We start from the raw sequence: 14,002 nt of genomic DNA, 5'->3' as shown, positions 1-14,002 counted from the left end.
GATAGGAGATGCTACAAAACCAAATGGAGAGACAGGACAGGAGACACTAGATTAATACTAAAAAAAGTGTATCAAGAGTATAAAAGGTTGTCTCGTTGTCATTTTATGTAGTGTGACTGCTTGTTACTCAAAAGCCACTCCTTTTCAGTAACACTTCCGTCGCATCCTTTTCAAGGCTAATGCAACATTAAATCTGAGCAGTGATGTTAATGTTAAATCCATATATAATGCATAACTTTTTATTTTTTTCCTTATACTTATATTGAACCATATAGAATAACCTTTACCATGTATTGGCTCAAAAAATAATTGGTGATCTGTAACACAAGGGTTCAGTGGTTTTTCTAAAGGGAGAAATGTTTCCTCGACTTAGGGATTCACATTGTTGTATAGTCTTGTCGGTTTTACCATTTTACATTTTCAATAATGGGTGAATAGAATTGATGCAAGCAGAAATATCTCTTTTCTCGAATCTGTTTGACTGTCGGGCATTTAAGCTTAGCATTTCCCTATGGTCCACTTTCTTTATTCCCATACCACTTTATCTGTAATGTGTTCAGTCTCTCCAGACTCTTGATTCTCTCTATTAATAAACCAATATGTATTTCTTTGTATTTAATCTTTTTGATAATGAATCTTCTCTCTTTTTAGAAGTCTCGGTGGGAGCAGACGTTGAGAAGCAGGTTACTGAACCTTCTGTCAAACAAACAGAATTCAAACTAGGTTTGTACACACAATCTAATCTGCATTGTGGAACCTCATATTGATTTGCGTTAATGTTAACGTTTGTGTTGGTGTGAATAAACTGTCAGCATAACGGCTGTTAAAACTAGGGTTTAATGACTTTGAAAAAATATCTCATTTAGACTGATATTGTAATTGCAATATGATTTGCGATATTAGAAGGAATGATACTTTCTACATCATTATTCTCGTTTTTATTGAAAACATATTAAAATGATTATGGTATGATTTTTGCGATTTGTTCCAAACAAAGTTGTTTCCTTACGTCTGTATAATATGATGTGTGGGCCAGGACATCTTTGGAGCACGACGATATTTGATTTAAGATAGTATTTTGACTCATTTTGAAATTTGCAATAGGCCATATTGCGATTTCGATTTAAATTTCGATCAGTTGTTCAGCCCTAGTGTAAAAATTGTAGCATATCATTTTATTGGTTTGCACTTCTATCCAAATGTGTTCTTCTAACCACTGTGTATTTCCTCTTACAGAGACGAAACCAGCAGCAAGAGCCCAGCTTACATCTACAGAGAGTCCAGCGTCTTCAGAGACTCCCTGCCAGGATTCTGAGTCTTTTCCAGCCCAGCTCTCTACGGACGCACTACAGATACAGGATACCGCATTACAAATCAAACCAGCAAAGACAGAGGTCTGCCCCGAGCAGGGCATGGCCAACCCCAGCACAAAGGATTTTAAGGCCATCATCTCAACCACCAAAGAACCAAGTACTGCATCAGCACCTTTCACGGACCAACCAATGGAAGTCTCACTACCCCAGCCTTCGAGTATGGATGTAGTCAGGGCTTCATTCCTGGAAACTGCTCCAGAAGAACTTAACCAGGAGAAGATGGAGGGTATTTTTCACAGGGACCTGGCAGAGACTGTTAAGCCCTCAGCCTCTAGTTCATCAGAGGATATGTACACAACACTGGAGAGCACACCCAATCTGTCATTTCCGGGCCTGCCTTCAGAGGAGAAACCACTCAAGACATCTGTGGAGAGGTTGGCGGAAATGGTTTCCTCTCCTTGCCACTCGTCCCCTCTGGCCCGAGGGACATCTCCCAGAGAACTACTCCAGACCCAGATCCTACCTTCACTGGGTGACCACAGCAGTGTAATACCCACCACCACCACCACCCTTATACCACTCACCCCTAAGATTGGAATGGGAAAGCCAGCCATCACAAAGAGGAAGTTTTCTCCTGGGAGGCCACGAGTGAAACAGGTAGGAACCTGAATATCATGTCACAGTAGACCACTGATTCGTTTTGTGTCACCGTCTGGCTCCTTCTGCCTTATTTACTGTCTTAGCTCATGTTTAATGTACCTCTGGAGTGTAGGCTCAACAATTGTTGCTCATACCTTGTGTACTCCTAAACGATGTATGTGTCCTGGATGCTCTGCTTTATGAAGTGGCTTACTTCTAGGGGAATCAGCTTATGCGGTTATAAAATAAATAAATAAAAAGGATCAGTCAAGTTATACCTTGCTGCACATTAAGCAAGCACAGCAGGAGGCAAATGATGCATTTCTCTCGTCTCCCTGTGCCCTCTTCACACGTGTGTGCACCACACGACTAGTTAGTCACAGTGTTCATGCCGAGCTCAGTTGAAGTTTCAATTTTTTCTAGGAATTATGTTTGCTCAAACATCTTTTCCTGAGAGTTCTCACCATATTCCACATCAGTGGCATTTTCATCAGTCACTCATGTTCATCTCATGTCCATGTTACAAACTGAGTGAATTGAAATCACAAATTACAGTGACAATTAACGTGTCTTGGTTATCTCGATATTACACCATCAACTGCGGTGGGTCTGCAGTGACTGTAAAAAAAAGTTGAATCCCCTAATTTCAGTGTCCCAGTGTCGTTAAAACAAATGAATTATAATAGAGACACTGAATCTAGACTCTCTCAGACAAATAATAATGGGAATAGAATCACACCCATGGCTATAATATATTATGAATGATGCTGGTTAGGGTAGATTCATTTAGTTTGCAAAATGTGTCGTCGCCCCCCCCCCTCCCCCAGATATATCCCATCTCTTAAATAAACATTATATGGCTCAAACTAATTTGTTACACATAGCCTGGGGACATTTGAATGTTGCTCCTCTTAAGTCCAGTGTGCTTTTTGTCTGATGCGCTCATGTGCTTGCCGTGCTGACTCAATTCCCCTTGTTTTGTCAACATGCCAAACACACACGGTTGTCATGACGAGAGGTTGCAGGGCCTCTCTCCTGCTGTATGGTGCCGTGATGCCCTGGCAAATTATGCTGTGTGAAATGCAACTAACACAATTGTGCGCTCCTGTTTTGCCTTTACAAAGAGTCTATTAGAAACATATCTCTTTAACGCATATGCATGAAAAACTCTTAAGGATTGGCTTTAACACGGTCCGTTATCTAATCATTTATCCTGTTTTTATGTTTTGGCACGTCGGATGCTTTCTGATACTGTACTCCTGCATAGATGGATGTGTATTGAGTAGTTTCCAATTGGCTACATTAAAAACTCACTAAATCTCTCTAACATCTTTCTTTGTATGTTTTGTTTCTTCGCTGGCTTTGTTTTTAAGTTGCTGCATTTTGTCGCCCTCCTCCTTCCTTCTCTCACTCTCTCACCCGCCCCCCCCCTTACCCTAGGGTGCATGGAGCCCCCATAGCAGTGTGAGCTCTCCCTTGTCCTGGTCGCCAGACCAGCCAGAGGGGTGGGACGTCCCAAAGACCAGGCAGTCCTCTGGCAGCCCCAGCTGGAGCATCAGAGTGGTAAATACTGTGGCTCACCAGAGACGGCAGGGCAGCAGCTGCCCTCTGTTAGCCCTCTGTTTACCCAAGTGACACACACTCCCCGAGTGTTCCTGAATGTCACTGTGATGTATATGGTAGCCTACTCTAACAATTACCACCACCTTGTAGTGAGAAGAAGAGATTCATAGACCAATGGCTACGCTAATGACTTTATGAAGTGGCTATATTGAAAATGGGTTTTTGCTGGCTTTGCTGTTAAACTGAGAGATCAAGGGAATGGTGAAATAAGACCTTTCACCGTCTAAAAATTGCTAATATTTTTTACGAATGAATGAATGTGTCCACTTTGTCAGCCATTCACTGCTGTGCTCTCTTCTTCGTCTCATTCAGACCTGTTCAAGTATTTATTTATATATTTTTCTCTCTGATCTCAATGCTGTCAAAAGTCTGTGGCAGTTGGTTGCCATGGTGACAGTCATTACTCTTGGCTAGGCTGGGTGAGGGTAAATTTGTGCGCTGCGGCAGGGGTCCAGTCCAGGTTTAACACCATTGAACAGTGTCTGTCAGGAGGCACAGTGGATGGGCGGGGCCTCGGTTTGGGATCAGTGTCAAATGTGGGGGAACTGAAAAAGGCCTTTGGGGGCAGGAGCTGGAAGTTTCAGTTAGACTTCAGTTTGACAGTCACGATTAGACATTTCATCCATCCATCGTCTAACGCTTATCCGGGATCGGGTCGCGGTCCCTATTCTATCCTGTTGGAAATGTGCCAAAGGCACAGTGGATCTCGCGTTGCTAGAACAACAGCTCAGAGGCTTTTCCTCAACTCTCTCTGTGGCTGTCTGGCAGAAATTGTAGTGTACCTCTCAAGTAACAGTACTTTCCATCAAAATGTCAAGAGTTAAGTTGACTGATTTCTTTTTTTTTTTCTCTTGATGTTCAAACGTAACAGATTTATAAAAAAGAAAAAGAATCCTGATGTAATCTTAATCCCCCTTTTTGTTGCAGGTCTTTTCAAAGCCTTAACAATGCTAACATAAACACATGAATGTATTAAGTAAATCACTTATCCAGCAGCAGCTTGCATCCATACAAACACTACAGAATTACTTTACCTTTCTAGAACTGCATTAACAATGCTCTTCTTGTTTTGCAGTCTGTACAATCAAGAATATATACAGACCTTTTAAAATCTTACATCGTTGTCTGTCCGCTGTGCAAACTATGACTTGAACGATTCAGCGTGTGTGAGAGAGAAACAAACTTTTCCAAGCAAGTCTAGTTTGCATCTGCCCATTGCATAGTGTACGATGGAGAGTTCCTGTCCCTGTGCTATCCATTCCTTAGGTGCCATACTGCACATTTTCTCATTGTTCTCTTTCATCCACAGGGTCGAGGCTCAGGCTTCCCCGGGAGGAGGAGGCCCAGAGGGGCTGGTCTGTCAGGTAGAGCTGGACGTGGGCGGGCCAGAGGCAAGAATGGAGTGAGTCCCGGAATGAACCCTGGGGTATGTGTGCCGTCAGCTGGATGACACCTTGACATGTTTGGAAAATATTAGTTTCCCCTCCAGCTGAAGACATGGATGACGTATTGTAAGCAGCATTAATGTTAATGATAGAGTAAAAGGTTTCCCAGTTTAATTTTATGGTAAAGGCTTTACATTTCCTGAGGTCCATTTCCTCAATGACTCCAAATGATGAGTCATAAATAATAGATAGTAATAGCTGATGTATGACTATTCTTATTTAGTATGTGTACCCTAAAATGAGTCATAGCAACTCTGCTAGTGAAAAATATACTGCCTATGTCATCCCACTATGTTAATTTAGTTTATTTTGTGTAATTTCCTCCCTGATGTGCAGATCACCACAATAGAAACACCATACCCAGTCAAGGAGGAGGAGGAGAATGCCATGCATAACACAGTGGTCATATTCTCCAGCAATGACAGTTTCACACTAAAACAGGTTTTTGTTTATTTAATACTTAAAAATGTGTGGCCTATGTATTTAATTTTGAATCCTCATCTGTGAATTCCTCCATTCACTTTGATGGACTGATATTAAATATGTTCTTAAAGACCTCTCCCACTGGAGATCATTAATTCTAATTGCTGATGCTGCCAACTGCCTGCAGGAAAAGCAGTCTATTTATGCGACACAGGATCATATTGAAATGTTGTTTTTTACTGTTTCTGTATGAATTTAACTGACTGATGGCTACTGTCCAATATTCATGACATTTTTAGTGACGACAGTAACTACGAAGTAGGCAGTGTGGTATAGTAATTCACAGGTTATAATCCGTATAATACAGCTGCGATGCTGCTTATCAGGGCACCAACCCTTGAATGGCTCAAGTGAATCAGCTGTGAATTTTTTTTCTTCATTTTTTTATAAAGGACTTTAAAGGCTGATTTTTCCAAAGGCGTCCTGTATTCACTTTACTGTGCATTTCAGCTTTATTTGAGGATAGAGGAGTGTTATTAACACAAAAGTTGTACTAACAAAGAAATGGGACTTTCAAAATTTCAGTGTCTCAACTGAACTAGCAAAATGGAGTAACTAATGATGTCTTATTTCCTTTTAGGACATGTGTGTGGTGTGTGGGAGTTTTGGCCTTGGTGCAGAGGGCCGTCTTTTGGCCTGTGCTCAATGTGGCCAGTGTTATCATCCATTCTGTGTTGGCTTAAAGGTACATTTACTATTGAGCATGAACACCGCACACGCGGTATACTACGGGTACAAAGCAGAAATACCATCCTATCGTACACAAACCTGCATATAAAAGTATCCTGGTTACTTTTCCAGATGACCAAGGTGGTGCTGAGTAAAGGCTGGCGTTGTCTGGAGTGTACAGTTTGCGAGGCCTGTGGCCAGGCCACCGATCCTGGTCGCTTACTACTGTGTGATGACTGTGACATCAGCTATCACACCTACTGCCTGGACCCTCCACTGCAGAACGTGCCCAAGGACAGCTGGAAGTGCAAATGGTGAGTGTTGCATTATCGTCTCAGCCAAATTAGCGTCAAACTGGCAATCACTTAATTTCTAATTGATTTTGTGTTAAATGTACTAAAAGAATGAAACATTAATACATGCTGATCCCTTTTGTTGTTTGTTGTTTTAGTAAGCAGTTCAGACAATTTACCACTCCACCTCTTACCCATCGAAGTTTGAAAATCAGCCCAAAATATCAGTTCTTTTAAACTTGACAGGAGTGTAAACTAAATGTCTTGAATATATTTATGGAAAGGGGATTCACTGAATTCAAGATTCTATTTGAAAATTAGAAATGAAGAAGAAATAATTTAATATTTGCAGCATGTGGACAGTGAAGTGAGTAGGCAAGGTTTTTGCAGCACAGTTAATCTGCGTTAACCTCTTTTGAAGTAACCAGGGTAAAATGACCTCTATCCTCCCTGTTTCCTGCAGGTGCGTGTCCTGTACCCAGTGTGGTGCCACTACCCCAGGCCTAAGGTGTGAGTGGCAGAATAATTACACCCAGTGTGCCCCCTGTGCCAGCCTTGCAACATGCCCCATCTGCCTGGTGGACTACAGTGAAGGCACCGTAATTGTGCAATGCCGCCAATGTGACAGGTGTGCAGAGTTTCTACAAAAGCTGTCGGCTCAGGAGAATTGGTCTCTAGTAATTTTTTGTATTTTGTTTTTTACATAATTGGTTCTTATCTAAATGTTGTCTTCTATCCACAGATGGTTCCACGCGTCTTGTCAGGGTCTCCATTCAGACGATGATGTAGAAAAAGCTGCAGACAGTAGCTTCGACTGCACCATGTGCCGAGCTTTCAAAACCACTAAAGGCGAGAGCACAGTAATTCCTCAAAGTGGTGTGTGTGTGTGTGTGTGTGTGTGTGTGTGTCTGCAAGACATTGAATAGACTCAACTATTGACATTTGATCCTCCTGTTTCTGCGGGGGTTTTTTAACGCCTTTTGTGTCCTGTGCTGTTGCAGTTGTGACCAAGGCCAGAGACGCCATTGAGCCTGTAGTTATGACGCAGATTGTCACAAAGGCTAAAGAAATGGGTAAATTCAATGGATTATTCAAAGCAAAATAAAGACTGTCTTTCTCTGCAAAAGAGGGTGATTTATGCTCATTCTGGCCATCTTTGTTTTTCAGATCTATCGAGGACCTACACCCAGGATGGTGTTTGTTTGACAGAGTCGGGGCTTTGCCAGCTCCAGAGCTTGTCTGCTACAGCGTCACGGCGCAGGAAACAAAAGCCGAAGCTGAAGCTGAAGATCATTAACCAGAACAGTGTGGCAGTGCTTCAGGCTCATGTAGACCCCCTCTCAGAGCTCTCTCGTGATGAAGACACGGAGGACAACAGAGGTACTTGTTTTCTTGCACAATCTTCTCCTTTCAGACTGCTTATCTGAGGCCTCCAGTACAGTAGTGACTTGGAATATCAGTGTTGGCTTTTTTTCCTCTCCCAGTTTGACTTTTAAAGTTTTTCATCATTATCCAGCTTTACATTTTACACTTGATTCTGATATGTTTGACAGTCTACATTAACAGAATGTAGCCCACATCACAGATTTCTTTTTAATGGTTTATATTATCAATTCAGATGATTGCCAGTTATTTGTAATAAAATGAGTTTACCTCTTATCTAACCATATATATTTATTCTTCAAAGTCTACTAGCCATTTAAAAAAAAAAAAAAAAAAAAAAAAAAAGAGAAAGTCTCACTGGAAAAAAAGGTCCTTAGTAATGGTACTGGTGATTTTAATTTCAATCAGGCTAATGTCCTGCCACTGAGTGCAGTTCAGATAGAATTGACCCTGGTGGCTGTGTTGAGAAGCCTGGCTGGGGTGTTCTCTGCCGCAGGGCTGTCACTCATCATCAATGCTCTCTCTCCCTCTTTGTAGAGGCGGAGCTCCTAGATTGTGAGGCGAAGTCTGACTCGAGCCTCGAGCGAGAGCCAGCAGAAGACGACTCCAAGGGGGCCGACGGCGGCAAGAAGAGGAAGAGGAAACCGTACCGGCCGGGTAGGGCACCTGATTGAAGGAGACAGCTCCTCTGAAGCGTAAAATGGTGCAGTACATGCCCGACGTTGTAGCTGTAGCAAAGCACTGCCATCTCAGGGCCTCTGATGTGCACAGGGCTCTATCTAGGGTTTCTGAGCCTTCATGCTGAACGCACTTGGACAATTAATAAAACCATACAATCAAACTCAATATACCTCAAATTTATATCAACTTCATGATTGTAGTAATTATGATTCTTATTTATTTTTTTGTGAGTATATGTATTGATGTATTGTTAATAAATGGCAAATTTCTCCTTTCAAGGTATTGGTGGGTTCATGGTCCGCCAGAGGAGCCGTCCAGGTCAAGGTCCAGGCAAAGCCAAACGATCCCTCTGCAGAAAGGATTCCACTGGCTCCGTGTCAGAGAATCCCTTTGGAAAAGATGAGGGTCTGTACCCAAATAATATCTATACACATCTGTATTACAACATTTATTTTTGTATATGATGTAATATTTTTACTTTTTATTTGTAGGATGGACAGAGGCTCTGCCTGATACTCCTGTGGATGAGACGCCCCCTGGACCAGAGGTCCCAGAAAAAATTAAGAAACGCTACAGAAAGAAGAAAACAAAACTGGAGGAAGCTTTTCCCGCCTACCTGCAGGTCTGTTACCTTTTGAAAGAACGTTCTTACTGTTTGACACGACCGGCAAACAAATACTGCGTATAAATCGAATGGTCATATAATCTGACATTTTTGTATCTGCGTGTAACCACACAGAGTAAACCCCTCTAGACCATTCTGGGGGTTTTATAACTCTGCTAAGAATTTGTTTTCAATTTTGTACACAAATCACTACCTTGAATAATAATCAACTTTTTAATAATTTTACTCGGCTCATTTGACCACACCATATTTTAAACATTGCATATTCTAAAAAGCACATTTGTGACGAGAAAAAAAGTATTTTGTTAGTTAAAGCAGCTTACTTCATCAGTTGATCTATTTCAGTTTTATTCTTTTACAAGCCTCCTGTTCATATGCATATGTCTAGTCTTGTCATGCCATATCTTCATAAAATGCCTTTTATCCCACCCTTGGGAGGGTAGGGAATCCAAAGTACATTGCCTGGAAACCACTTACAGAACCTTGGTGCACGGTTCCCCTTCTGTGAGCTTTTTTTAAAGAGGAACAGCCTAAAGGAACTCACTGTAGAGGATACTCGTCTCTGATCGGGCTCTTTTAATGGCTCCTGTCTGAGTTGTGAATTGATATACAAAAGCTTAGCTGGAGTTGACTTCAAGGTTCCTTGTCTCTAGCCGACATCTCGGTGTCACCTTTTGTTGGCCAAAACATAGATGTGTGATCTGAATTAAGACACCGGCAGCTGTCAGTGCTGCTCTTTATCCCACACAGTCGGGGATGTTCAGTCCAACCTAAAGGTCCAACACAGTGAAGCGCATTTCATTAATTATTGAATTAGCAACACGTTGGGCTTTTAATGTCTCTGTGCAGCAGGGAGCTGCAGTTACATGTCTTTGAGGATAGTAGATGACTTGTGGGTATAAGTGGTTTGGGGGTGGTAGGGGCTGACAAAAGGGAGGTCAGCAGCAACATGACTGTTAGTTCCAGAGCTCCTCCGTTTCACTTGGGTCAGTTCTCATGGGCCTTCAATGTGTGCTTAATAATCTCTATGTGACATGGGGATGTGTTTTCCAAGAAGGATGTCAGGAAAGGTAAACTAACGGTGCTTGAAGGAAAGTGTCAACACAGGGATTTGACCAGTGCTTTGTGTTGTCATGTTCAGGAGGCATTCTTTGGAAAGGACCTGCTGGACAAAAGCAAGCAGAGCAGGCAGCAGGGGGTCGAATCAGGCTTAATGGAAGAAGGGCAAAGCCAAGTGGAGAGGAAGCACCCCACCACCAGCTTCCTGGACCCTTCGTCAGACCCTCTGCTCAGCGCCTCCGCAACATCCCTTTCCACCAGACCAGCAGCAGCACGTACGTATACATATCACTTTAGTTCCCCGGGACCATGGATATGATTCCTTTATTCAAAGCGTTGGACTAATATTAGATTTCACCAAATAACTAAATGGCTTAAATAAGACCTGGAAAGTTGGGTTGGGAACCGAAACTCTGTTCCAAGTAAGGACCAAATCTAAATGCCAGGTACCGGTACCCAGAAAAAACTAAAAACTTCAGTTCTGCTCATCGGTTCCAAAATGCGCACATCGGCACCCCTTCTGGACTTGGTCACGATCCGCTAAGCGACACTTTTTGTTTTGTCTCGGCACTATCGGAAGATTTGTTAGAGTTGTGAACACAGTAGGCCGTACGCTATAGATTGTGAGACAGACTCTGGCAGAGTAGAGCGAAGTCGGTATGTAGCTCGTGAAGCAAGGTGTGGAAAACTATTTGAATGAAGTGATTTATTATTTTTTGACTTTTGCCAGCAGTGACGCGATCTGGCAGCTGGCTGATAGTATTTACTGCCCGCCACATTTTGGTGGGTTTCAGTGTTATAGTAGGGGAGACCGGGGGCAATTGTAACATCTCAAATTGCACCAATCAGAACTAACTTGTGAATGAAAAAAAAGATAACCGCAACCACATTTAACTATGCATTTATAAAGTGAATGGTGAATATAAATGTGTGTAAAGGTTTTTTTTTTAAATAGGCAACTTCCTTGTGAAATAAGCAAGTGACCCTCTCAAAGAATCGAAATGAAGAACAGTTAAGAACCGAAATCGATGAGCAGAATCAAAATCATTCAAATCCAAATGATACCCAACTCTACTGGAAAGGAGTGAATGCCGATATTGGAAAAGCCTGACACAACAGGGGTATCTTTATATTTTTGGCATTTTGCATAACATTGTCTTTTATTCCATGCGTTTCTCCCCCGTGTCCCTGCAAGTGTCATCACCCCTGAGAGTATTAACCCTTTTCACACAGGAGTAAATGGGTATGACAAAGGTCCACTGAACACGTGTTCAAACTGCATTTTAGCCATTCATACAAAACAAAGTTAGTGTCAAAGGTTAATCTCTGGTCCTTAGTGTCCACAGACTCATTTGTGTAACTGCAGTGTTACTGCGACACTAAAGAATGGCATAGAATTCCACTCCATGAGTACCAAATAAAGTGAAGTTTCTGTTTCTGTTCTTTCTGCAAGCTCGTTCTGTCTCGTCTGCCCTCTCACTCTGTCTCTTGCTCTCTCGACCTTTCTCTCAATTTTACATGACATAGCACATGCCCCTTGTGCTGACCTGAATGACATTCGTTGTGCAATGTTTTGCAGCAAGAGGGGGGGGGGGGAAATGCCACGTGTCTGAAACAGAATAGTCCCGGTGACTTGTCAAGGCTGAATGCGAATGGTGTCATACCGTCTTTGCAAACACTCTTAAGATGTCCAAAGATTGAATTAGAAGTTTGCAATGAATCAAAATATCATGCACATACACACACAGCGGGTTTCTTATGTTGCCAAATATGGTCTTTACCTGTTTTATAGTATACTAAGTGCAACCCCTCTTCAACAAGAAGCACAGCCACACTACTTGTCACTGTTTTAACACCAGCTGATGGATTCCACATCATACCTGCTGCCTACAAATCATTTCCCCAGTTTTGGCGCTGCATACTATGCAGCACACAAACAGGGCCAGATGGAGCGCAGCCACCACCATCAAAGTGTTTGGCAACACACCACGCACTAACGTCCATGCAGTCAAAATCTATACCTGAAACTGAAGTGTACTGTATATAAACAGCAGAAAACTATTATAACTAGACTGATAACATGTGTTCCTTGTCGCAGCCAGTAGCTAAACTGCAATAGAAGTAAACCGGGATTTTAGGTGTTTTGGTCGTGTTCCAAGTCCTCAGTCCAACAAATCTCAAATTACTGGGGAAAAAACAAATACACAACTGAATATGTGACAATATACAACTTTTATAAGCAGAGACCAATGTACAAAATTGTAACAAAAGTACATTTAAGTGTAGCTAACGATGCTTGAGGTTAGGTTATTTGATAGTTAATGTTTGATCTTTAATATTAAGTTTTGGAACAGTTGGTTAGTTTGAAGTAAAGTGTGGTTTAAAAATCAGTTGGGTATCTGGTGGTACTACCAGGTATAAGGGCTGGTTTTGAATCAGAAAATGGTGTGCTGCAATTTTGAAAGGGAGAAATATGAAATGAACCATCAGTTTTAACTTATAAAATGAAGAAATAAAATGCTGTAACCTTGATGACTGACCTCCAGATGATGATAATAAGAAAATAGAACATTTTCTAGGGGAAAGGCTGCAGCATAGAACTGACTGTACCGTGCTTGGGTGAAGAGCATTTCGCACCATCTTCATGATTCCACAATGTTTAAGATGGAGAACAGTGTTGTCCAACTTAAATATGTTTCAGTATGTTCTCATGTTTTGCATTAATTCTCTGACAGTCGCTTTAATCAGTTAGAAAAATCATTTTGGAAGATGCATTTGGTGTAGTACATTTCAAGTCTTTCAGAAGCTGCAATGTAAGCTATTGTCTACATACAGTTTCTTTTCTTGTTAACTCGAGACCAAATTCTACTTGCGTCATCTAAAAGAAATGGTTCCAAATCACATTCTCATGTCCGTTCAACATCGCCATCAATTATGATTTGTGACGGTTTGGTTTTTCTTTCTTTTTTTGTTTCTTCCTTTTTTCCCCCCCATCTACAGAGACGTCTGAGGAACCATTAGTTGATCTATCTGATGTTCTGAACACTGATGCAGACATCTTGGGAATGCTCGGAAAGCCAAGCAGTGACTCTGGTGCGTCATATATATCTCACAGCCAGTCACAGTGGCAATTTATTTATAGTTAGTCACCTAGCCGTGGGTTTACCAAATCTTTTCCTCCTGGTTTCAGAAATTTCCTCCGACAGCAAGTTTATTTTACTTTCACAACTTAATGATTTTTATTAATTTTTTTTAAATGTCACATTCTTTAACAATACTTTTTGTTCATATTTGGTTTTTATCTTTTTGTTTACATTGTCTGAAGCGTGTTGTGCTTGTCTTTTTTTTCACTCATGTGATCTGGTTTTGGGTCCTTGTAGGTCTTGATTTTTGCCCCTTCCAGGTTGACAGCTCACCTCCTCCTTTTGGTAAGGGTGCTATGGCCTACTAATCCCTTGCTTTAGTGCATTCTTCCTCCCTTACAGTGTGTGTCTCTATTTTGAGTGTGCATGTATATAAGCTGCTTCATACTACATACATAGCTTTTTCTCAACCATTTCAGATTGCTTTAACACCCATAAACTGCTTAGTGCTTACCTAACCCAGTGCACAGTGTTCACTCAAATGCGTATGGTGTGTCAGTCTTTGTTCGTGAGCCTCCTAAATAAACCCTCTCACTGCGGTGACATTTTTAAATAAATAAGAATAGATAAAAACCTTCTGATCTAAAGATGTCCTCAAGATAGCAAAGAAACAAACTGATGAGGACGTTTTGGCATTAAATAAGTG

General features: G+C 41.5%; 1 protein-coding gene across 2 annotated transcripts in view; it reads left to right on the top strand.

The window, feature by feature from the left end:
* Nucleotides 1–14,002, top strand: part of kmt2cb (lysine (K)-specific methyltransferase 2Cb) — a 61,882-nt gene that overhangs the window by 23,653 nt on the left and 24,227 nt on the right. Inside the window, exons 13-29 of one of the 2 annotated variants that reach the window (XM_029452705.1) lie at nt 652–723; nt 1,237–1,970; nt 3,393–3,515; nt 4,885–5,001; nt 5,357–5,461; nt 6,084–6,188; nt 6,305–6,486; nt 6,929–7,093; nt 7,208–7,314; nt 7,467–7,538; nt 7,633–7,845; nt 8,386–8,505; nt 8,809–8,934; nt 9,021–9,151; nt 10,296–10,488; nt 13,214–13,306; nt 13,594–13,641. In XM_029452705.1, the coding sequence (XP_029308565.1) occupies nt 652–723; nt 1,237–1,970; nt 3,393–3,515; nt 4,885–5,001; nt 5,357–5,461; nt 6,084–6,188; nt 6,305–6,486; nt 6,929–7,093; nt 7,208–7,314; nt 7,467–7,538; nt 7,633–7,845; nt 8,386–8,505; nt 8,809–8,934; nt 9,021–9,151; nt 10,296–10,488; nt 13,214–13,306; nt 13,594–13,641 (2,706 nt within the window). Of the gene's footprint in view, nt 1–651; nt 724–1,236; nt 1,971–3,392; nt 3,516–4,884; nt 5,002–5,356; nt 5,462–6,083; nt 6,189–6,304; nt 6,487–6,928; nt 7,094–7,207; nt 7,342–7,466; nt 7,539–7,632; nt 7,846–8,385; nt 8,506–8,808; nt 8,935–9,020; nt 9,152–10,295; nt 10,489–13,213; nt 13,307–13,593; nt 13,642–14,002 lie in introns of both variants that reach the window. The other variant, XM_029452704.1, reaches the window with a different exon arrangement.

Source organism: Cottoperca gobio, chromosome 17 (assembly GCF_900634415.1).
Source record: "Cottoperca gobio chromosome 17, fCotGob3.1, whole genome shotgun sequence".
Taxonomy (NCBI): domain Eukaryota; kingdom Metazoa; phylum Chordata; class Actinopteri; order Perciformes; family Bovichtidae; genus Cottoperca; species Cottoperca gobio.
Note: the sequence above shows the minus strand (reverse complement) of the source record. Positions and strands in the feature narration are given on the sequence as shown.